At 40.1% G+C, this 26,400-nt stretch overlaps 1 protein-coding gene across 1 annotated transcript in view; it reads right to left on the bottom strand.

Moving 5' to 3' along the window:
• Positions 1-1,294: 1,294 nt before the first annotated feature.
• The window catches only part of mapkapk2a (MAPK activated protein kinase 2a), a 36,796-nt gene continuing 11,690 nt past the window's right edge, over positions 1,295-26,400 (bottom strand). Inside the window, exons 2-10 of the mRNA XM_075460725.1 lie at positions 15,786-15,925; positions 8,420-8,484; positions 8,096-8,175; positions 7,797-7,923; positions 7,601-7,676; positions 7,394-7,518; positions 4,315-4,400; positions 4,111-4,191; positions 1,295-3,090 (exon numbers count right to left, since the gene is read on the bottom strand). Coding sequence (XP_075316840.1) covers positions 2,941-3,090; positions 4,111-4,191; positions 4,315-4,400; positions 7,394-7,518; positions 7,601-7,676; positions 7,797-7,923; positions 8,096-8,175; positions 8,420-8,484; positions 15,786-15,925 — 930 coding nt within the window. The 3' untranslated portion in view covers positions 1,295-2,940. The remainder of the gene's footprint in view (positions 3,091-4,110; positions 4,192-4,314; positions 4,401-7,393; positions 7,519-7,600; positions 7,677-7,796; positions 7,924-8,095; positions 8,176-8,419; positions 8,485-15,785; positions 15,926-26,400) is intronic.

Here is a 26,400-nt window from a genome sequence, read left to right as displayed (position 1 = left end):
TTCACCAAGCTGAGGTTATCGGTTGCATGTTTCTATTGCTGGCTTGTCTGGGTCAGTCAGCCTCACTATGTGTGCGAGGTGTTTATGTGGAAGGAACAGAATGGCATACCACTTCAAAGAAATCTGCGGTGTGTCTCCGCCTCAGCTGAGAAATCCTCTGATTTCCCCACAACTTTATAAGATGGCCCACAATCAATGACATTTTAGGGCCCAACGTGCTGATAGTTTCCCAAAGTTGAAACACGAGTTTATCGCTCGTTTTTTTCCCCCCTCATTTGAGACATGAACGTACGTGCGGTGCAATTTCCTTCAATGGTGATAATCCTCGAATAATGCTGACTTTCCAAAATTACTTTTAAAACTGTATCTGGCATGTGCTTCTCAAATTTCCTACAAGCCCTAGCTCCCCCCTTTCGAGTTTGATACCACATGTTCTGTCCCAATCGCCCTACCGAATGGTAACAACAAGGCTCGGTCACCTGCTTTTTTTTTTTTTTCCCTAGTAAAAAAGCTTGTGTGTCTTGCGGTTTGTTGCAAATCAAGGGGTAAAACCTTCATGTGCCTACTATCGGGACTCCCCTGAAGCCCCATTTACCCTCTTTCTCTCCTACCTGTCAGACAAGTGTGACAGAGATGACTGTGGGTTTCATCACACTCAGAGCAGGAGGCTCAGAGCATACGGTCGCCCCGCACCTGAGGAGAAACGACAATGTGCACTAGCGGGAAACTTGCGTTAAACACCCCAGTGTTGGCAAATGTGTGTTGACTCAATGACACGATGTTGTTTTGCTACGCAAAAGCGTATATTCCAGGAGTCACTCATGCTAGCAAGGATGATACATGTTTGTCACGGGTTGAGTCTGTGCACCCCGTGTTAAAGCCACAAATCCCAAGCCGACACAACAACCTGAGTCATTTCAGGAGACGTGATCAAACTGAGAAAATTCTCAACATGTGGAAGCATAGGTCAAATTTGCAGAAAACCCAGTGAACTATTTTTCTTTTACCAAAACAAGTTATAGCCATTTGTTGAATTAGTGGGTAACGATCCAGGTTGTCTCACATGAAATATAAAGCATTCAAATAATAAACGGCAGCATTGTTCTTCATTTTAAGCTTGGATATGAAAGGTGTTTTTGTTCTGTTTTTTAATTTTTTACAAATCAAACTTTCAAATCAAATCAAAACATGACCCAAATTCACTGCAGTAACAGAATTCTTAAAACTACTGAAACCTACGATGTCTTTGTAGGCGCGAGGCCCATTTCAGTCAGAAAGAGGACGAAAGAGCAAGTTTGTTTCATAGGTTTTTTTAATCCAAAGCTGAAGCAGACAAAAATGAGGCAGGTGGAGCTGAACAGACTAAAAAACGAGAATAAAGACAGACACATCTGTGCTTCAACTACAAAAATGTGTTTGGGGAGGGGGGGAGGGGGGGGGTGGTCACAAACATTCAGTGAACATTTTTACTGTGAGAGATTTTTTAGGTGCAATCCAAATGATATCGTGGATGTGATTTTACAAAGTGGAAAAAAAAAGAAAATCAACATTCATTTTTCATGATAACGCGTGAGCGGGGGACGTGTCATGTCCTGAATAAAAATGAATAAAACCATTATATAGTCTGAGTGTGACAGCTTGCTGGTGGTATGTTACACTGTGCCCCATCATGAGAGGCAGATAAGTACTTTGTACTCCCCATCAGTCTACTAGGAAGTGTGCACTGAGTTGAAACTGAGGCCCCTGACAGCTGGGCTGGTGGAAGCAACAGTACAACACTGCCTGGAACGCTACTGCTTACATAAACACATACAAACGCCCCTTACTGTTGCTCCACATCTCCCCAGCACAGTGGCACACAAAAATCACAACACAAAGGGTATAAACAGCAGTCCAAGCTGACGATCACATCTGCATAGCATTAACCTGAAATATAATCCGGCAACATTTTCAAATTCTGAAGCAATGAAACGGGTAAAAGCTCGAACCAAATAATAGGATGGGGTTAAAAGCCGTTTGCTGATCAGCAATACTCAGTAAGGCCTATGCTAAAACGTTCATAAAATCCATGAAAAAATACAGTATCATTTGCCTCCTACTCTCCAATGAGCTACATGCAAGAGAAAGAAGAGCCGGTTTTGGTAATAATAATAAAATAAAAAATTGGAAAAACTAATTTAAAAACCCAAAAAAAACACGGCTTTTTTCCTCTGTCCTAAAACTACCTGATAAACAAGCATGGATTAAGGTAGGAGAGAGGGGCTGCGAGTGAGGTGCTCTGTCATAGTGGCACATTGCCCTTGGGAGTGCATAGGCCTCAGTTCAACTTCATGAGACAAACTGAACCCGACAGACACTCCCAGTCCAAGCTCCAGAAATTAGCATCCGCTTCCAGCTAACTCCGACAGTCAGGGAAAGATTCCTTACATTCCGTTGTCAGTTCAAAATACATCTGCTTACTTTGCATCTACAGACAATAAAAAAAAAAGAAAAGAAAAGAAAAAAAATCACCTTCCCTCGTTTCTATTTTTGGGATTTAGCCATTTGATAGAACATTCACAGGTTTGGGAGCTGTGGGGTGAAAAAAAAAAAAAAAACTAATGCTAAGGCTTCAGGTTTTATTCCAACATCCAAGCCCCTTGGAGTACACAACCTGATATTTTGAAAAAAAGAGGAGGAGAGAAATCTATCCCCTCTCTCTCCTCCCCTTCTCTCCAATTCATAATAACTTCTCTGGTGTAAAAACACAACTCGTCGTCTCCGATGGAGCGGAACGATGATTTTGTTAAAATGGTACAGTAACAAAAACACCCTTACAAAACATTAGAATTTGCCGAGAAAAATAAAATACTGAAAATCCATGCAATGCGACTCGTGTCGACAAATTATTGCTTCCTTTTTCACAACCTGTGTTGGTATGTGCATGCAAACGTGCATTTTTCAGTGGGCTGCAGCCTTTGGATCTGGCATGGCATTATTGGCTTTCTTTCTCCTTTTTGTTAGCAGTGGGTTGGTCGAGTCCTCAATGGTCTTGATTTTAATCTGCTCATAGTCGACCCTCATCGTTGCCAAGGCACTGGTCATTTCCTCCTGAGAAACGGGGAAAAGAAGAAGAAAAGAACAGAAGAAAGTCATACGGCCATTTGCCATAAGCGCCGAAGTCTGTGGCTCCCATACAGATGCACAGACACAAACACAATTGTTGATATCCTTCCCACAAGTGTCACTGGAATCACTTGAAACTGAAAAAAAGCAGTACATTGACTCGTGAAAATTCAGCATTGCTTTTGAATTATGGTTCAACAGAATCATTAAAAAAAAAAAAAAAAAAAAAAAGTGATGTTAATATTTTGTTGCTTTTTTTTTTTTGAGGCAATCAACGAGCCTTCTGCACCTGTCGACAGCCATGTCGCTCCACTCCTCGTGAGCAAACTGCTTCACAAGGGCCTCTGAGTGATGCTTCATCTCATAATTCAGTGTGAATGTGTTCAGGGAGTTATTGGGAGTCTTGGTTGCGCTGTACAAAATACATGGGAAATTCATATTGAGTCTAGTTTTCTTTAAGGAGGCTGCTTTGGTTTTGAGCCACACAAGAATATTTATGATTAATGTTTTTTCTTTACTTCTAACATGTCCAACATTACTTAAAGAACCAAATGTACCAACAAAAAAAAAAAAAAAGAAAAAAAAGAGGGGGAAAAAAAACCTTTGAGTTAAGGAGGTAAATGTTGTACCCCAGCACAATAATGACCTGCAGGAAACGAATCGGTATTTTCCAGGTCATATAAATTACAAATCAAACATCCAATTAAAGTTCTGCTGTTTTTCTTTTTTCGTGTTTGCTTAAAATTGGATGCTGTTATTTGTGTGTGTTGTTTCTTAAATAAAACTACTTCATTTTGCGATGTTAGACCTAGATTGAGAACCAACAATACACACATCTGAAACCCCCGCTGTGGACACCAGTGTTTGCACCAGTATAATGTTAGAGATGCAGATTGCTGGGCTAAATCAACATCTCTTTCCACCGTAAGAACTAACGGTATTTCACATCAACCAAACAACGGTCACAGAGAAAATACATAGAAATGAAAGAAAACCACATCTCACCTTGACTTCCTCCCATGCATCCTTTTCTTCCTTTAGAACCCGGCTGGTGTGAAGTGGGGTCTGAGGAACCTCCATTGATTGCTTTGGGGGAAACACAGAAGCACATCCCGGTCTTACTTTACTGTGCTGACGTGAGCCAGAAACAAACTAACAAACTGTTAAAACCGGAGAAGTGAAGCGCGTGGAGGGAGAGAATGATCATACATTGATCCATGGATGATTCATGAACTCCGTGATGGTCATCCTTTGGGTCGGCTCAGTCTTCAGGAGAGTCCTGATCAGCTGCTTAGCTGCAAACATAAAACATTCATACTTATGTTTAACTTGAGTAATTCATGTTCAAACTTCTTTCATACCGTGATATCGAGGGGCAAGTACATATGTGTGACCAAATTATTCAAAGTATTACCCTGCGTTATGAGACAAAACGCGCTTTTGAACAGTTTTGTTATTTATAGTTAGCACTTTTCACGCGTTTCTTTGGAATACTTCTGCTGAGAAATCAACCACAGCGAGCAACACGCCGAAGACTGCACTTCACTGTTGTACATCAAACAAAACCCAGAGGTAGTTGCTCCACACATTTACCCACACATCCTTTTTCTAGGAGGTACAGACCACTTCCACTTAGCTTCTGGTTTCTTTTAACAAACAAAACGTATAAGGCCTCACTTTCGACTGTGGAGAGACGCAGCTGCAAATGTGAGGTGGAACACCTCGATCAGAGTGCATTTTAACAGGAGCTTATGAAGCGAGAAAAACAGCCACGAAACATAGTTTCTGATGCCTATGGAGAGCAGAATTTTCACACATAGGTGAGCTGCGAGCTCAGTTTTATCAGAATACAGATGACAAGATCCCAGAGTTGGAGAAGAAAACGGATGTCGAAGGTTGATGCTGGCTGAAAATACAGTAGACCCAATAGAAATGCTCAGTATTCTATTGTGAATATTTCAATACTATAATTCTCGATTATTCAGATTTGTTGAGCAGTCAGACCAAAGACCCAGAAAGTCTTGGTACTTCCAAGTGAGGATGTTTCCAACTTTCTGCATTTGGAAATAATGAATGCCGTATTCTTAAATATAAAATTCTGCAGCATTTACCTTTTTGTGTTTTTCCTATGACAATCCTCATAGCTTCACGGTTTGGCTTTTAAACTGACAAACGCCATCAGCTCTAACACAGCACATAGACAGAAGTGTGCCTTCTTGTGGATTCCTATCATCAGATAGGATTCATATCCCATCATCAGAGGCATTGGGAGGACCAGAGATGGGTTAGGACATGTTGAGTAAGGGCCTAAATTACTGATGTCGATTTTCAGTAAATTAACAAAAACAACAACTCCTAAACATGTTGTTTGCTGTGTTGTAAGTTATACATCTGTATAACTTTCCTAACTTCAGCAAACGTGAACGTTTTAAAGGTCGGGTTCTGCAGTGAAGCCCTGTGTCTCCAACACAATGTGACTGAAACCACCCGTGAAGATTCCCTCTCTGACAGGAACCAAACTCGCACATTCTCTTTGTGCTTATCCAGTTTGTCACAACTTCCTGTTAGCTTCTAGGGTAGCTTGTGAAAAGACATCTAACCTCATCCATTCTTTGTTTGTCATCATTGGGAAGTGGGTGAAACGTTGTGTAAAAGCGTGTTGATGTGTACGCTGTCACTTGGGAGGCGGGAGAGCGTGGATGATCGATGCACAACACAGCCGTTGACAGACCAAGGTGCACGTTTAAATGAACTTGTGAGTGAGGAGGTTGAGCAGGAAAGTGTTTAAAATGAGCATTGAGCCACTGAATTGCGAGTTCTGTTGCTAGAGTGTTACAGAATAAGTGTTTATCCATCCAGATCCTGAAAGAATGATGCTGGGAATGAAGGTAAGGCAGGCCTCCGAATATGAATGAATGAACAAATCAATAAATAAATAAATCGGCACATTGTTGAAAGATCTGTGCTTCATCTCAAAACTTACGAGAAACACAACAAGAGTGACGGGGAGGAAAACTGCGCCCCTTAACTTTCCTTCTGGTTGTAACAGCTGTGGTGTCACGGAAACTATAACGAGACTAATAACGTGACGCATTTGGGTTTACACAGGAATTAAGATAATGAGATAATCATCATTGAGATAATGACCTAATTAATAATCCGTGACATTTCAGTCAGTACCTTCTTTTCCTTTTCTGCCGCACACTTTTGCTCTCACAGTTTTTATACGTTTGCATGATAAATGGGATCAGGGCTGATGTGTAAAACCTATCAGAAATAGGCCTGGGACGATAACAAATATTGCTGGACAATATATTGTCCCACAAATGATTGCCGATAAACGATATTATTGTCAACATGATAATACCGAATATCATAATAACGCACACCCTTTATTTCAAATACAATAAACTTTTATTTCTCCGTGTTTTATACAATTGTAATTTCAAAAACGTTTAAATATACTAAATAAATAAAACAAACTAAAAAAAACAATCAACAAAAAATAAAATGGACTCTCAGTCTGTTAGCAAAAATTGCACTTGAATAAAAATTCTGTGAGCGCGCACCATTTTGCGCTGTTCCGTTTAAATTTACTTTATGTCGACCAAACGCCTCAGTGAGTGCTGACTGTCGGGACGAAGGCTCTGCATCTCGAGGTGCAGTTTTTTCCCCACAGCTGGGAAAACTGGGTCAGGTGGTTATTGCTTTAGGTTTGTTGCGTTGCCTTTTTTTTTTTGTTGCCACCACTTTTGAACAAATTCGGCATACTGGCTCGTCCGTGTTGATAGGCTCCCCTCCATTTTTCCTCGCGTTGCTCCGCAGAAAAGTCAAGATTAATATTTTTTCTGTAATTTGCTTCATTCTGGACACAACAGCTACTATTAAACCACCTGCTTATATATTCCAGAGCCATTCAGCTTTCCATAAGAGTCCTAAACCATGTAAGTAATTGTGATTTTTGGAGAACATTCTGTCCCAGAAATGAATATTGGTCTTTTTCTGGGTGTATTTGGTAACTTGTGAAGTCTAGAATTTATTGTGTAACAAAACTTTTAATCTAACACGAGAAGAAAAAACGAGAAGGTTTTCAAACCTGCTTTTATGATGCGTGGGGAACTTTTTTCCATGAAATAAATGCAAATTAGCACATTTTTGGCATATTTGAACATAGCACATCTTTTTATGCAAGCGATAAACTGGGAAAGTTTCATGGTGACGTCGGTTTGTTAGAATTTTTACCCTTTTCACCCGTCCCCCCTTAAGATTACTTTAGATTTAGTCTTACCTTCCTCCGATACATCAGACCATTCAGGGTTGGGAAATTCGTATTGACCCATCCTGATCCTCCTCTTCATGCCAGGAGAGATGGCTAGACCGTGGTTAGAATAAAATGGAGGGTACCCACACAGTCTGTTGGACATTTAGAATGGTAACATTAGATACTGCGCTGAATAAAGATGAAGGGATTCGAGAGGTAATAAGACCGACTTACAGGATATACATAATGACACCCAAAGACCACATGTCACATGACTTGTCATATTTCTCTGGACCCAGAACTTCTGGTGCTGCAGACACAAATGAAGAAGAAGAAGAAGAAGAAGGAAGGGAGAGAACATAAAATAACCGTTTACTGATAAGTCACAAAAGGAATGAATATGACGGTAGATGCTGAAGCACATCCTTACCAACATAGTAGGGTGTGTAGCAGGGAGTATCTAAAGAGTTGTGGGAAGTGGTCTCCTTGGCAAAGCCAAAGTCTGTGAGTTTGAGCAGAGCACTGGGCCTCTTGGTGGAATACAGTAAATTCTCCGGCTGCGGAAAGTATTCAGTGATGCAGCAAAAAGAAGATGGTGATTAGTGATTATATTAGTAGCATCTGACGTGGGTCATCTTGAACATAAAACACTTGATGCTTACATTTCTCAAGGAAGAGCGGGACATTTTCATATCCATCGCTAAGATAATACAAAGTTAGGACACAAACCTTGACATCTCTGTGTGCAATGTTGATTGCATGCAGGAACTGGATGGCCTCTCCGATGCTTTTCATGATATCAGATGCCTCTAAAGTAAAGAGACACATGGCTCTTTTAAAACCAAAGCGATGGATGACGACAGACATACTATCCACCGTGTCAGGAGTAGATGGTGTTGTAGCCCTTCAATGTGACACTTTTACTTTGTCATGTCCCGGTCGTGTATGTTCATGCGAGTGCTGGGATTTATCTGAACCAGTGAGCTGTGCAGTTATTTAGTACAATGAAATATCTTATTAAACGATTGCATAATAAGCAATAATAAGTGTTACCTTTCTCTGTGAAGGCCTGGTCTCCTCTGTCCTGGATTCGACTAAAAAGCTCACCACCGTCCATACTGGAGGGGAAAGAAAAAGGTTTGGGGTGTATAAATCTATTGCATCAGTACTGACTCATCTTATCATATGTGCAGCCCTAAACATCAATCCACTCGGTCAGTCAACAGTCATGCTGGTGTTGCAAAATGGGGAAACCGTTGCTAAATCTGAAATCTAGGATCTTTGCATGACTAAATATAAAAACAAAAAGCAATGAAGCCAAACTGCCCGCCATGGTGTAAGAGCTAATCTAACTGTACTTTAGCCATATGATATGTACCCCCCCCCTTCCCCTCTTATCTTCACTTCCTCTGCCAGGAAGAGGTAGTCTGTAGTCTGTTGGCTGGCCAACTCATGTCAAAAACAAGGTCAGCAATTTGTGGGTTGCGGAGGTTGTCAAAAATCAAACGATTTGAACTCAAACATGAACTCAACCCCCCCCCCCCAAACACAGTAACCCTCAGCCCACAATATGCAACTGACAAATAAGATTTTGCATCAACATCCAAAAGGGGCGAGTTATATCATCAATCATTCGAGTCCCCTTAAAGGTTATCTAAAAGTCAACAGCTAGCTACATTCCCAATCTTTTTTTTTTTTTTTTTTTTTAACTCATCCGTTGCATGTAGCTACACTGCCAAAGACTTCTTGACAACAAATGGAAAAGTAGCCAGTTTCATCAAAACACAGGAGAACGCACAGCAACCATTTCTATTTTATGGTACTAGTTTTATTTTGGTTGGACATGTAGTACAAATTATGAATATCATACTGTCATGCTAAATTATATGAATTATTAATATCATACACGTCTCAGTGTAGCTCCTATCTGACATGCACACTCTTCCTCTAATGACATCGATGTCTGAATGCGGCGTCCTTCTGTTTGAACGAGCAACTCGTCCAAACAGTCTTAACTGTGTAAAACTCTATGCACCGCGTTCCAAATTATGACGCAAATTGTTTTTAAGTGTCATAAAGATTGCATTTTTTCTTTTTACATTAAACTCATGGATGGTATTGTGTCTCAGGGCTCTTTGGATCACTGAGATCAATCTCAGACACCTGGGATAATTAAGTTTGCCAGGTGATCCCAATTAAAGAAAAAACTACTGAAGAAGGACCTTCCACATTATTAAGCAGAACACCATTTTCAAGCAATATGGGAAAGAAAAAAGAATCTCTCTGCTGCTGAAAAGCGTGAAATAGTTGAATGCCTTGGACAAGGTATGAAAACCTTGAAATTTGATGAAATTTAAGCAGTAAATCTCCAAAACCTCACAAGTTCAATGGATGCAGGAATTGTGAAGCTAAAATATCATTTGCAACGCGAGGTCTTTTCTTTTTTACATACAACAGCAGTTTTGGACAAATAATAGAATTCCATATATTCAACAACAGAAAAAAATACTGAATTAGTAATACTGTATGCTGGTGGTTGTTGCTGGTGACATAAGCGGTAGCTGCAGTTAATATGTTTTGTAACAAAAAAAAAAAAGTGTGATGGAAAATCCAATTCTGCATAAGTTTAAGATTAAGTGCATAAAGTGTGAAGTTTCCAGAATGTTATTTCCTCCTTAGGCTGCTTCTCACTGACTGGGACTGAGACATTTCTCATAGTCTGACAGATGGTGTATGTTTTAACTCATTGTTTTGTTTTCACAGCAGAGCTTCAAGCTGTTTAAAAAGAGTGTGTTTGTGTGCGTTACTCAGCGAGAGTGATCGAAACTCACAAATAGAAAGAGGTGTAAGGAATACGCAATAAGGAAGATGTGTTAAAAATTATGGTAAAATAACATGCTAAAGCTGGTTTGTTGCTATATTGCTCAGCTCAATCAAACAACGTTGACTTCACTGAGCTGGAATAAAGGCAGAAGAAAAAGAAAGAAATGGAGAGAGAGAGAGAGAGAAAGAGAGAAATGATGCTTGTGTTGCATTAGACCCACTGTGCTTTAGTCCTTCCACTGTTTAACATTCTTGTCTGTAGTTGGCTTTTAAAGAGGCACCATGTTGATGTCATTAACAAAAAGAAAGATTATTATAATTATAAAGTTATTTGCTTTATGAAAAAAAAAATGTTTACAGCACCGAGGGGTTATATTTTCAGTGAAATACAACTAAACACCAACATGGCTCATTATAATGGCCACACAACATAGGAAAACCACCAAAGGAATCTAGAAATGCAGAAAAAGTAACGGGTCTTTTTGTCGCACACTGTCAAATGTGCAACTGACGGACTCAAGAGTTTGAGAAATTTGTAGCTGATAAGTTTCATTTATTCTTATTGCCGAGGATGACTGTGAGTTTCATATGCAATCATCATTACCAATTTCATATCTGTGTGCTCAGAGGTTTGTGACACCGTGGACCTATTCTTCAGGCATACAAGTGCCGACGGGAGCACAAAAACTGCAGACTAAGAAATGTGCTGTGGTTTGTCAGGGCTGTCCCACGGCTCCAACTTCTCAAAATCATTCACATTTTTTTGCATACTGAGAAACGGACACCAGAAAATTCGAGCAGCGAGGCAATCCATCAAGTTATGTAAATTATCTCACACCCATCTCACATGGTTAGGAGATATTCTTGAGGTGTCTCAACACCACCCAGTTCCTCTGCATTTCTGAAAAACGGTGGCAGCAGCGTGACTTCTCAGCACATGATGGACGATTTTGATGAACACTGTAATCCAAAAAAAATTTGAAACACCCTTTCCCATCTCGTGCACAGTCTGAAGACACCTCGCCAGCAAAGATTATATTATGGAGGCATTTAAATAATAATCAAAAATAAATAAATACAACTGCAAGTTTGAAAAACAGTTTTATGGAGGTCAGTTTTTTCATCTTTTTTATTTATATGCACTAAATAAAATCTTGCACTGATATCATATAACCTACTATCATCACTGAACTTCCTAAATTCAGATGGTGACCTGATGCAGTGAAATGGGGATTCTATAAGCAACACTTGACAAAGTATTAAAACAGTTAAATATAGGTCAGACGCACTATGACTCATCACAGGTAGCGGAAGGACACCTGACTCTGCAGGTTATCTTCTTCAGTGTGATATTCTAGGAAGCGTTTTAGTTTCATCAGAAATATTACATTTGATGCCATTTTGAGCCGAGCCCATTTTCTCAGGGAAGTTAGTCATCACTTACAGCATTTCTGCATGTGAGCATGTAGGCAGACGGGACCCCTACTTCTGCACTGCAATGCTAACCACAGACCTATTGAAGGCACGTTACTAGTTGTTGGAGGTTTGGTGGTTTAGAATGCAACGATATGAAAATAGTAAGGCAGAAAAAAAAACTTATCTCATTTAGAAGAAATGGGGCATTTATGCAAGGTAATGCAAAGCAGATTTACAATAAGTTAACGGGCTGAAATGTGCTTAGAACAAAGGTGAAAGCAACACGCTCACCACTTCAGATTCACTCGGGGTAACCGCTTTTTTTCTGCCAACACTAGAAAGTGCAGCCTGCGGTTATTAATACAAAAAAAACTGTAATTTCATTGAGTGAATATAGATGCATAGATAGCAAAAACTGTTTTTATTAAAAGTCACATAAACGCCCTTTAGGAATAGAAATTTTCCATTTAAGCTGTAAAAGAAGAACAGTGTAGTGTATAAGAAAAAGACTATGTTAACAAGCTGCTACCATTACAGGTAGAAAAGGCTTACTGCTATCATATAATGTCACTGTAATAGAACTAAAAAGACAGCCGAGCTTCTTTTGGAATCCACAAAACTTTGCTATATGAAAATACATCGGATAACACTGATACCAGTTTTCCCACTGCATTTAAGCAGCTAGAAATATCATAGCAGCTACTGCAGTGCAATACTTAAAACTTTGTGCCGTGTTGACAGCCCTGTACCAGTTGCAGTCAGATTTGTATGAATAAGTCACAGTCCACACTTAGCACATGGAAGGTTGTACAGTTTTCACAGCACATTCAACTCAAAGAACAGAACAAATCCAACAGAAGTGCCTGTTTGTGTGCGAGATGTGGCTCGCAGTCGTACGTGACACAACGAGACAAATGCGTCAAATGTGATGACGGAAACCAACCAAACCAAATACTTTCTCCTCATCGGGCTGTCAGTTTGCAAGCGATTGTTATCTTACAATTCATTCACAGTTATACATCTCACACAGCTGCGATATAAATATTATTATCTTGCTAGCAAGTTCAATCATCGAAACTTGACACAGCAGAAATGTGCCGAAAAATGGAGACACCAAAGCCGTGTCAGATACACATATACAAGTGAGGGTGGATAAAGAACAGAGAAGCTGCGCTGCTCATGTGGCCACACCTCAGTAAACACGAATGGAACAAACTTTGTACAAGTACTGCCACAAAAATATTAGAACTATCCATGATTTTTACTACTGATGCCACCTCTCTCTGTTTGAGGTCATCTTACACACAAGTATAGCTAAATTCAGCACAGATGTCTGTAATTTACTGTAATTGTGATTTTGTCTGACAACACTGCAGTTATAAAAATCAGGATTTTATCAGAGCGACACCCTGATAATGTTTTAGCTTTGAACTTGAGTTGGCGCGTAGTCTAGATTTGTTGATTTTCAAAAATCACGATTTCTGATGCGTTTAGCAGTCAAACAAAAAAACTAAATAAAGAACTATGTGAATGTGAGCAGAATATTGGGAATTCAGCTGTATTAACATGCGCTTATGCTTTACTGTTTTAACACAAAGATGCAAAAAGATCAAACTTTGGAACATGCATTTGAGTCTAGTTGAGTAAATACCTTCTGAAGTGATTTGATCACAGCAACATCTGGGTGTTTGGTCACATTTTTCGGCAGCTCGATTTGGTACAGTTATAGTCGCACTTGCATGTTTACATACAACTGGTCATACATATGTCTGAATTTGGTCTGACTTTTTTTTTTGGTCAATGTAAATCCAATGTAAACATGCTTATCATTAAGAACCTGATCACTTCTTACCAACTTAAATCACCATGGAAATTATGCTTTGGTATAAAAGCCGCATTCTAGCAGATACCATTTTTGTCAGCTTTCCTTCCTGCTTTGGCGAAGTAACTGTGTCGCTTTTAAGCCTCCCAGAAATATGATTGTGATTCATCATCTTATGCCAACTCCACCAAATTTATATGAACATGCCATAATCTAGAGTCGCTTGTGTCACTAGCCGCTTTCGGACAGAGCCGTTCTAAGAACGCAGTTATCAGAACTGTCCTACACGAATTTCATTCTGATAACTGTCCTTCCCCAGCGGAACCGTTTCAGTCTGCATTCGCAGATGAGTCGGGACCAGGTCGGGACTGATGCCCCGCACGCAGCCGTCTGCGTCAGTGACGTGTTACGTTAGCCGTTTAGCTCCACATTCAACAACAAAACAAAACAAAACAAAACCCAGTAAAAGTAAGGAGAGAAGAAAAAACACCACAAAGAAGCTAATATGGAGAGCGGGGAGGCCACCGTGTTCATGGTCTGCATGATGGTGATATTAATCATGGACGATCACATCAGGCGTCTAATATCGAGGCTGGAAGAGCTCACAGAGAGAGTCAGGAGACGATACTTTTTCATTTCATGAAGGAAGAAAGAAAGGAGAGCAGAGCACTGCAGACAAATGAGACCAGTGTAAGTTTAACTTATTAAACACGCGCCGGTTTTGTCCGTGTTGTATGAGTAAACATTTCAGCCGTGACAGCATGACATGGGGCGTAGCTACCGACCACCACACACCCTCCGTCAGATTCGTTCTATAGAACTATGAAAAGACCCGACCTCGGAGAAGGAGCTGAAATGGTTATAGGAACTAAGGGAGAAAGCCCCGAGTTCCTGTATGTCCGAACACGGGAGAAAACGGCCCCGCGGATTAAAAGGTTATTAGAACTGCCAAAGGTTCCTACAGTCCGAAAGCGGCTACTTATAGAGGTGGGTAGTAACGAGTTACATTTACTTGAGTAAGTTTTTGAAAAAAATGTACTTCTAGGAGTAGTTTTAAATCACTATACTTTTTACTTGAGTAGATTTGTGAAGAAGAAACTGTACTCTTACTCCGCTACATTAGACTACAATGCGCTCGTTACTTTTCTTTTTACCTCTTTGGTATTCTACGCGTCATTATTTTTATCCCCCCGCCTCATTTTAATGTTTTATTTTGACAGAGAGAGAGACTTCCGCCAAAGGCTCTACCACGTGACTCTGTTTCACCAATCAAACGTAGCCGTGCAGTTTCGTCATGTGACCATACTCAATCTCAGCAGCAGGACGGGTTAGTTTTACAGTTTACAGTCGAAGCAAACAAACAAAGAAATGGATGAAAAATGTCAGATTCAACGGTCGGAAATGAAGAGACAGACGAGGCCTCATACTGAAAGCATGTTTACCTTACAAAAAGTGTGAAACAGCAGCTACATTATGTGACTTCTGTGTCAACCAAAACAAACAGACATGTCAGCAGAAACTCAACATTTAACTTGATCAAACATGTAGCGGTAAGTTTCCTAAATTCGTTTTTTTCCCCCCATGGATAGGTGAATGTCCCTTTTTTTAGTTACATATGAGTCACATATGTTTTAAACATTTCCTAAGTCTCTTTTATTTTTTATTGAAGTTCTTGAATTTACCTGGATTATTTTAATTTAAGCCATTTTGTAATTAATTAATTAATTTTTATTTATTTTATCAATTGGATGAACTCTAATTTGCCTAAAGATGATTATTTAGTATTTTTGTCTGTCTGATTGAATGCTTGTGTTAACAAATAAATCAGACGTTACTCAACATTTACTCACTATTTGAGTAGTTTTTTCACCAAGCACTTTTTTACTCTTACTCAAGTAATTATTTGGATGACTACTTTTTACTTTTACTAGAGTCATATTATTCTGAAGTAACAGTACTTTTACTTGAGTACAATTTTTGGCTACTCTTCCCACCTCTGGTCACTTACCAAGTTGACACTGTAGGACCAATCAGCAAGTTCTCAATTATTAGGGTTACCTTACCCAGATCAGCTAAGGACACCCTGGATATGTAGAACATGCCTCATAGTACAGTCCCCTGCGTTCATGTTTCAAACTTGTTACTGTTTAGAAACAAAATAATGTTGCTTGCTGTGCCAACGCCAAATAAATCTGCCTTTACTGTCAGTCAAATGCCTTAAACAACTGGCAGCCACTTTTTGACAAGAGATAATGAGCTGCATAATTTAAACTTAATACCATGTAAATCTATTTACGACAATACATAGAAAGGCAGTCTTGCATGTGTGTGTCTGTGCGCATGAGACTATGCACTCACCACTCCATGACAATAAGCAGACACTTTCTGGACTGGTAAAGATTCTCAAAAACGTCAACGATGCGCACGATGTTCGAACAAGGCGATGCCCTCCAGTGAAGCTCCACCTCCCTGCGGGCCTTGGGACAGTCCTGCAGCATCTGGGCAGATGGACAGAGACAGGAAGGGGTCAGGCTGATCGTATCATATACAACTAAAATATGCCAGTACTAAGTTATACATATGCCAAATGAAAGAAATGGAGCACTACCTCATGGTAGGACAATCAGCACAAACACACACACGTGTGTACAACTAATTCACAACAACAGCAAACATAAAAGACAAAAGTGCAATGCTGCCATCAGATGGCAGAACATTGTAAATATATTCACGTTTTCCAATTCAGTTTTGTGTGTAAGTGGCGCCCTCTGTGTGTGACACGTGGTTAATACACTATTCAACAACAAAAGTCAGTCAAAAGACTTGTGTTGTATTTCTTTTTGCAACAGGTCATGAGCTGTGGAACATAATGGCATGCAAAGGTGAGTCTAAAAGGAGACATTTTGTGTGGGTATGTAGTTGTGTCCTCAGGAGTCAAATAATGTTGTGAGTCATACTCGTGTCAAGGCTTTCAATCAGTTTTTAAGTTTTAGGGGTTGGGTTTAAACTGGCCACTGATGTTTAGTAAGCTGAAGAGTTTAAAGTGGACAGGTGTGTGTATTATAAGACTTTGTTGGTTGTAAAAAAAAAAAAAAAAAGAAAAGAGAGAAAAGAAACTCATCACAGCAAAGTCTCTCGGAATAGTAACGACAGTTACCCGGTCAAAAAAGACCTGCAATTCTAAACTATGAACACCAACCTGTCTCAGAGAGAATAAAATGTGATTGTTTTGGTCTGCTACCCTTTGAAAACAATTCTCAATGTAATGAGAATTTACGACGACGCAAACATCATTACTCAAACCAATTTAGGATGCGTAGATGTGTGATTTTCATAGCGTCGGTGTGATTTATTTCGCTTAAAGTACTGAAATAAAAGGATCACAGTCAACTGCTTTCTCTCCGAAACAAAAACTAAAGTCACTAAATATTCAGTAACTTTGACAATGATAAAGGAAAAACAGGTTTGTGGCAGACGTTAAATGAGGGTTCATGGATTCATGATGAAATCTCAAGTAAAACCTGTCTGTGGAGGAGAAAAGAACCCAACAACAATGTTAGGACTGACAATGGGGCAATGGTCTGTCTGTTTTGTTGTGCATTACATTCCAAAACTGCCCACGGTCACAGCACAACTGTTGATTTCATTCCAGGGAGCAACAGTATCCAATCTGCTCTCTGGTCTTCAGTACATCTAAATGTTAATAAGCTGCAAAGTTAGGAGGGAATTCCAGATTACATAAGAAACATATTTACATGTTTCGTTACCCCTCATTTCTTTACATTTTGCTTTCAAGCTTTCTTGTAAGATTTAAAGTGGTTTGATCAATTGTTTTCCAGCCTCTCTGAAGGTCTTAAGTATTTTTTTAAGTTGATTTTTTATTTTATTTTCAGTACAGTCCTTGTACTTGACCATTTTCGGCCCCTTAACACTGTCCTATGATTCATTCAACCGTTAAAAGGCAGCTAACTTTAGAGATTAACTAGTGTTTAGCAAAGATCCATAATTTCCTGGAAATATATTAAGAAATGTGTGGTGGCTCAAGACTTTTGTCATGTCTCACATGAGACAGCAGTGATGTACATGTCAACAACAGGGCTGTTGTACAGGTACAATCACTAGAACTAAATTTTTAGTATGCAGTAATTTTCAATTAAATTAAAATGTCTGAGACAATAGAAAGATTTCAACTGCTATCAAACTCTCCTCTGAGACGTGTTACAGCAACACTTCCTCCGCCTGAAGATGTACAAACAGACAGAAAACTACAAATAATTAAGAATTAACATAAACAACCAGAATACAGATTACATTGACACCGAGTCATCTGATCAGTCAGATGCGAGAAAGCCTGAGGTTCTGCATTCTCAACTTTGTTCCAACACACCAAACTGGATGAAAACAAGTTAAAAAAAAAAAAAAAAAAAATTACATAAAAAGAGCACTGAGCAGCTGTTAAAACATGAGGTGAGAGCCTCTCTGTACCCCGGGGCCTCTACTACATGGATTAGTGGCTTAGCGACATAACCTCAGGTTCAACCCTGGGTTGCCAGTTTCATAAGATGGTTCACTTCTTATCAGGATGCATCATTCCACCAACTATAGGTAAAAAAAAAAAGCTCAAGAGCTTGTTTTGTTCAAGATAAAGAGACCAATCAGGTCTCATGTTTATGAAAGATATCTCAGCAGAGGGAAACTTTTCTCTAGACAAACAGTGGGGTTACATGGCACTGTAAAAATCAGATTAAGGGCTAAATCACAATAAGTTATTAAGTTATTCATTTCATGTATACACCTTAATCTGACAAGAAATTGGATCGGATCGGGTTACTTGCGATCAGATTAAGACATCTCGGTTGAAAGTCACACCAAAGCTGGATTTACAGTTCACGCGTCGCTCACGGCACAGCCGACCCATGATGTCAAAATGACGTTTCAGGCATGGTGCTTGCCTTGAAAAGATGGCGCAGCGCATTGTCGTGCACCACTCGATTTTTGTAACTTGGCTGCGCCGAGAACGACAAACCGGATGGACCAATGTGAGACCAGGCTCAGTCAGGAGGTGCGTTTGTACAGCACCTGTACAAACTGCAGTGAAACAGCACAGGGAGCATGTAAACTCCCCAAACTGGCAGAACTTTGGTGAAAGAGGGAGAGTTCTGTAAGAATGTGTGGAAGAAGCTACGGGACAGATATGTGAAGGCAAAGAAGAGGGCAGAGAGTCGGAAGGGGTGATGCCGGGGGCTTCAGACCTTCACCTCTATTGACTGAATTGTCTTGGCTCACAAATTTCGTGAAACACAGAAACACACAAAGCATGTCATCTTCCAGATACTGCAGCAGTATCAATGATGACAGTGTTCCTGCTCTTGACAGGGGCATTGTTTTCTTCTTCACTTTCGTAGTTGTAGAATAGCGGTAACCTTCACGTAGCAGCAACACCTCTGTGACGGAGAAAACTGCAACTACTGGAGCATCGACTTGCGCCACCATATATAGCTGACACGAAATTGTGACATCATCAACACCGCTCGCGCTAGCGGACGCGGCAACCATGCTAGAGGCTTAAACGTGCTTGTAGACGGTGAAGCAAGTGGTGAATTGGACTTTGCGTTCTTCGCATGCTCGTGATTTTTTCCCAGGATCATGAACCGGAAGTCAAAGGCAACGATATTACTGTTGTTGTCGCCGTCGTCGGAAAGAAACAAACAACGCGATGGAGAATGCGTCGTTGTGCATGCCGTTTGTACAATAAGCAGCTCATCACAAACGAAATGTAGAGGGACGTAGCTTCATCTTGCTCTTCGTTCGCCATCTTTCTTGAATGTCTGAGTTTGCTGTTGTTGGTGGTGGTGAGGAGGTCAACCGGAAGTGGCTCTATTAGCAATAGTTGAAATGCGTACAGCGCCACCTATCGTACCAGGGCATGACATACTTTGTGCCAATGATTCGATTCATTCACCACCATATATCCAAGGATAATTACCCTTGCTCAAATAAGAAGCATAATCCAACTACAGCTATAATCGAATTAATCTCATCATGTAGACCCACTGAAAGAGAGACGACTCAAGTCTGTTCTTGTTGAACTCAGATTTAGTAGTGACATCAATTTTCATCAGATTTCATCAATCAGATTGCTCACACCACATTCAGAGGTGGTCCAGGACACATTCATATGATAACACAATCCATTCTGGGGACACAGTCTATGACCACCTACTGACCTAAAGAAACTTCAAGCAAGCAGCAGCGCTACCACCAGGATATTCTCTTAGTCTCCGGCTTTCCAGAGAAATTACACTGTACAAAACTCACGTCCAAATTCAAAGAATTAATCATTCACAGGAAAACGTCCCACTCGTCTTTGAATTTCTTTTGAGAAGAAATCTGCAGTTCTTATTTACAAAGGACGAGGAGTGATCAAAGACAATAGTTTTCCATTAGATTGTAGATTATAGATTGGATTTCTGAAAGTTTGTTCTTGCTCGACTTGTTCCATTGGACAGACCGGCAGAGGACTCGGGGACCTTGGACAGGGTTGGGAGTTCTCAGTGGAGTTCTCTGTGGACAGGATCTGGGACAGGAAACAGGGAAACAGCTGCGTCTCACTCCTTCTCTCGCTTCCTCATTTTGACTCAAATCACCAGCCTCAGCTTAGTGGTAATCGAATTTAGTTCTCTAAAATTAGTATTACTAGTATGTTGATCTTTTACCCATTTTTGAGCGGTCATGCTGCACCCTTGCCAAAGAATGTTAATAAATCCATCATTATTTGAATCAAAGTAGAAGTTGTGGATATTGAATTAATCTACTCATCTTAGTATCTAAAACGGGGATTGTGTGTCAACAGGAGGTTCTGAAGGGTTATTCTAGCCAAAGCCTTTTAAATCCTTGGGGCTTAACGGGCCACTTAATTACAACGTGGCACCGTAACAAGTGCACAGATCCATAAGAGGAGAGCTGCCGTTGACGGGCGTGGCCGATATCCACCTATAGCTCTAGGGTAGGGCTGAACGATATATTGCATTTGCGATAATATCGCGATATGACCAAGTGCAATTTTCTAATCGCAAAGGCTGCGATTATATAAAAAAAATTAAAAAGGCTGCGATTATATAAAAAAAATTAAAAAAAAAAAAAAAAAAAAAAAAAAAAAAAAAAAAAAAAAGGCTGCGATTATACTCTGTTCACGTGACATGCGCGAGTAAAACATGTGATATGATCAAACGAGATTGTCTAACCACAGAGGCTGCACTCTGGTCACGTGACACGGGAAGCAAAGTTATGAAACAGTCTACCGGAGAGGACTCGCAAGCAAAGCTGTAACCTACACAATGGCCTCAGGCTCAACAGAACCAGACCCTGCGGGGATGCTAGTTTCAAAGAGGAACTGCACATCAGTCGTGTGGGACTATTTTGGTTTGAAAGTGATGGTCCGGAGTAGATTCACCGGGTCATTTGAACCGTGACATCCAGCCAAGTAGCCCACCCGAAGTTTTTCCGATCTTGGCCGAACATCAGCCGAGTTAGCTTAGCCGAGTTAGCTTATCCCGAATAGCTTAGTAGGCTACAAGCGCTAACGGACCCTGGCAGTATCTCCAAAATTACCACACTAAAATCACATGCCATGACACCAAACTTCTACAGTAGTACAAATATGGTCTGTACTCACAAAACGATGCATTTGGAAGTTTGAAAATAGTTCAGGAGTTTATTATTATCAACACAAGCCTGATAGCTTTTCTGCTGCTAAAGCTGCGTCGACGTCACTTCTGGGAGCTTCAAAGTAAGATGAGGGTTGATCTACTACTGTAGACAACAAAGCAAGGCTGCTCAATTTCTCCATTGATAAAATAAATTCACAACTCTACAACATAAAAATTCATGTAGAATATAGCATATACTTTGTTGTCTACAGAGGTAGATCAACCCTCATCTTACATTGAAGCTCCCAGATCAAGGAAGTGACGTCGACGCAGCTTTAGCAGCAGAAAAGCTATCAGGCTTGTGTTGATAATAATAATCTCCTGGACTATGTACAAACTTCCAAATGCATCGTTTGGTGAGTACAGACCATATTTGTACTACTGTAGAAGTTTGGTTCATGGCATGTGTTTCCTTGTTCCTTGTCAACACTTTATGCTCAGATGTTTGTAAGCTCAAAATATACTATTGTGTATGTTCAAATATACTGTTTTGTTAAATAAGAATGTCAGTCATCAATTCATGCATCATGCATAACAGAGGTCTGTCTTCCAGGAAAGAACAGTTTAAAGTTAATGTAATGTAGTTTTAGCCATACTGTATGATGTATTGCTTGTCTTTATTTAATAATACAGAAGACAAAGACCTTAAAAAAATAATCGGATCGCAATCGCAATATTGGCGTGAAAAATCGCAATTAGATTATTTTCCATAATCGTTCAGCCCTAGATATTAGCATCTGATGATACAATGTCCTGTTGATTCAGCGACTCTGGCAAGTCACATTAGGTTTATATCGTGTGAATAAGTTAGCGCTGTTTATATATTACCAATAAAATTCAGCTACAGAAGTTGGGAAAAAGCTTCAGTAATGCTGTCTATACCCATGTACTAACTGGCCTCCGCCCACTGTTCATTTTAGACGCATCGATAATTACAGCAACACAGGGAATCGTTGTCATTTTAAGCACCCTTGGTAACAGCGTAATAGGAACATTTTAAAAAATGTAATGATGATGAACAACATTATGTGTTGAGACATAGAAAATGTGCGTTTAAAAAAAAAAAAAATGTTCATTTGCATTTGATGCGAAGAACACTTTTTGGTTTTAGTTACTCTTGCAACTTTTTCCAACATGGGATAGTCAGATTATGAACTACAAACTAGTTTAGACAACTATACTGTCTAAACTGCTTAAAGTTCTGCAGACTTATGACAAAATATAAACCAGCTTCATAAAGAAATCCCTTGAAATGGTTTCGATTTAGACGTTTATACTTTCTTCGTGCATTTGAAATAATCAGCTGTGTTCTGCCAAGGTTGTGTTGTTATGTAACAAGATAGTATACAACCAAAGACTTATCAGTTAGATAATCAATGGATTATATAATTGGATAAATAAAACATTAACATCCATCCCTGTGCTTTCTTACAGCCTCTACTTGAGAAACAAATGAAATGGTGTGATTTGCTCCAACTCATCTCTGGGGGGGTACACAGGGTACGGTACTGGCCGCTTTACGGTTCCACACACCAGTTTATGCGAGGGCTCTCTGACCAATAAGGGAGGAAGTATGTGAAGATGTTCTGCATCGGATCATCTGAACTCAGCCCGAGTAAGACTGTTGGGTTGAACTGTTTTTGTAGAGTCAAGGAAAAGCAGTCAATGAGTGCCCAGCATCAACAGGGAGTCTTTGTTACCAGGAAGAGTTGGTATGGAGTGGCGGTGTATACCTGCTTTATCTCAACACTAAGCACACACCAGAGTTCAATCACCCTGTAGGATAGAACAAACAAGGGCGGCTCTTAGAAACTGTATCAAAAGATAGAGGGGGTTAAAAAAAAAAAAAAAAAAAAAAGGTACATGTATGTTCTTTAAAAACATCAAAGAAATATGATTTACTTACAATATATAAAAATATTTTTGAAAGCATTTACAAAGTAAACAGAAACAAATGAATGTGAAAATAAATTAAGTCATTTTCTTTTATATTTCATTATTTGTATATACACGTTTCCTTTTATTGGTCTCTATATTTCAACATTTCTTTATTTTGTATAAACCCTCTTATCTAGTTTACTTTTTTTTTTTAATTCATCTGTTCTTCCATGCTACTTGGGTTAGGGAACAGCTGTAGAACTGCAAGTATTTGTTCTAAATCAATTCACTGCTGATGATTTAAAGTAGCCTGGGCGAAAGCCGACTGTTGACTCCGTCAAACAGTCTGGAAAAACCCAATAGGAATCCGTTTCCATGGAGGGTGGGACCTTACTCAGCAACTTAAATTCATTGGAGTTCCCTTAACCAATCAGTAATGTTTAGAAAGGACGTAGGTTATGCGCCGAGGTTCATGCTTACTCTCGCGAGGCTCTAGCTCGCGAATCACGCTTCCCACATCCGCTTTCATTATACCGGTACCATTTGATAAATCAAACTTTTCCCAAAGCCAGTTGGAAGGAGAGCTACGACATCCTTGCCACTAACAAAAATGACGAGGCATGCTCCTCTTGCTCTTGTTTTAATTATATAATGCTCTCCAGAGTTGAGACAACTTCATGGATAGCTTCTAGCGTTCTTCCGTCGCCATGTTTATTTCCGCTGTGGTTGAACTACAATTATATGGACTACAATGGACTCCGCGCGTGAGTTCTGCGTCACCACTCGCAACTGTTTGCTGATTGGCAAAACACTGAGCGAACCGAGGTTTGGCCAGACTATGTGCGGAGCCAAAATCTTTGGGCAGAAGTACGTAGGATGGCGTCGCCAGGCTAGATTTAAAGGGATTATTGTTTTACAATTCATTTTAGTGCTCAACTTCTACACAGAACCACCTACTTTGTTGCCTCCACTATTTGAGTTAGCTCTATAGCCTATGAGACCTTTTATAAGTATGAAACTGAGAGCAAGATTTCATTGTGCAGTAGTGACAGTTTAATCTAAAAGAAAAAAGGGTTTGGATGCCTGTTTTATACACTGACAATACTGGTCCAAATATGGAAAAAGGCTGCTAGAATAACATACCTGGTTCAACTGGAGGACTATGTTTTTCTTCCAGTATGTAAAGCACACGCAAATTACACATAAAAGACCTCCGACTTTAGAAACTCGATTGTTTCTACTAAAACTGTTTCTTAGTTAAGAAGGAATGGATCCGATCACCTGCTGAAAACTCCACACAACCTTGTTAACCCACTCTATACGGGGAAATGGAGATCAATCATCTTGCTCCTCTGGTACATGAGGAAATGGGAAGAGAGATAAATGGCAATCAGCATTTCTGTATCAATAAGATTTACGTGGGACCAAAGAAGCTATTAAACTTAATCTGACATTGATGGAGTTTGGTGTGCAGTGACAAGAATATTCTTAAACAGCCACCTGACTTCAGTTCGAGGGATGGCTGAGGACAAATGGAGGAAAATACTAAACTCTAAAGTGATGTAAAATTATTTTAAAGGAACACCTGAGAACTTGGTGAATTTTTTTGCTCCCCCTACAGATTTAAAGGGACACTATGTAATAAATTAAGTCATTTATTAGCTCAAATCAACATATTCATTCATAAATTAGTCCTCATTGGTGTAAAGTGATCTCTGTCAAAAATCTCATTATTCTCCTGAGTGAAGAATAACTTGTCTGTATCTACATAGGGCGGGCAAGCTCTATGGAGGCTGCCATGTCCTTCCGGTCTATGAAAAACAACGAAGTGCCGAGAGGGACATAAAACATTTCGATTTGCGTTTTCCCCAACGCCAGGCCTGCAAGCGGAAATGACGTCATTTTGACGTCACGTCCGCCGAATGGCTTATTACTGGCACTAACGGTAAATAGATTTTATCTCGTAAATGATTCCACTAATAATGCATTGATTGTTACCAAACTTCTGCCGTAGTACACATAGGCTCTTAACTCACAAAACGAGGCATTAGAAAGTTTGTAAGTTTACCGGGAGTTTATTTAAAAGAACACTTTCCAGATAGCAACTACACACTGCTGCTAACGCTAACGCTGCGTCGACGTCACTTCCGGTAACTCCCGGAATATGACTAACATTGTTTGCACACCAAAGGCTATGTCAACTTATGTTATCTGACATGTTATCTGTCATCTGTATTTATTAGGGGTGGAACGGTACAAAAAAACTCACGGTTCGGTATGTACCTCGGTACGGACCCTACGGTTCGGTACATTTTCGGTACAGAGCCGAAGGAGGCGTGTTGCGAGGTTCGAGCACATGTAATAGATATCTGAATCCTGCCTCTTCTACAGTGGAATATGGGCGCATAGCAGATGTGATGTAAATTCCAATTGCTTCGGTAATTTGTTTTGCTCTGCATGTATTCATATCCAGGGGTTGTTGTAATACATTTGGGAGACGTAATTGGTCGGGTCTTTTCATGGTTCTATAGAACACATACACATCTGACGGAGGTGTGTGGTGGTCGGTAGCTACGCCCCATGTCATGCTGATGACATGCTGTTGATCCTGACTCTCTGTGTGCTTTTCCAGCCTCGATATTAGACGCCTGATGTGATCGTCCATGATTAATATCACCATCATGCAGACCATGAACACGGTGACCTCCCCGCTCTCCATATTAGCTTCTTTGTGGTGTTTTTTCGTCTCTCGGGTTTTGTTTTGTTCCGTTTTGTTGTTGAATGTGGCGCTAAACGGCTAACGGCTAACACGTCACTGACGCGGACGGCTGCGCGCGGCGCATCAGTCCCGACTCATGTGCGAATGCAGACTGAAACAGCTCCGCTGGGGAAGGACAGTTATCAGAACGAAATTCGAGTAGGACAGTTCTGATAACTGCGTTTTTATAACTACTCTGTCCGAAAGCGTATATCTCTACGGACCAATCAGACCTTGCATTTGGCAGTGTTTAAATGGGTCCTGAAGGAAACTCTTGCAAAATAACAGTTCCGCGTTCAGAAAACTTCCGTACCGTGTGTATTCTGCGTGGAAATGCGCGTACCGAACCGTGACCCCCGTACCGTGACGGTTCGGTACGAATACATATACCGTGCCGGCCCTAGTATTTATAGTGTTGTTGTATGTGTGTTATGTAATCCTTTGTACTGTGTGTCTTGATGTCTTTTTGTTTGTTTGGACCTTGAGTCTGAAGCCATAGCTTCTTGAATCTTGACACATTCCGCCTGCCGTAGTTCAAAAAGTTGCAACGCACATTTGAAAACGCAAGGCGCTAGAGAGCAAATTCATTCGACTTTGCAAAATAAAATTGCACCACTAGATGGGGGAA

This window comes from Odontesthes bonariensis, chromosome 3 (genome assembly GCF_027942865.1).
Source record: "Odontesthes bonariensis isolate fOdoBon6 chromosome 3, fOdoBon6.hap1, whole genome shotgun sequence".
Taxonomy (NCBI): domain Eukaryota; kingdom Metazoa; phylum Chordata; class Actinopteri; order Atheriniformes; family Atherinopsidae; genus Odontesthes; species Odontesthes bonariensis.
Note: the sequence above shows the minus strand (reverse complement) of the source record. Positions and strands in the feature narration are given on the sequence as shown.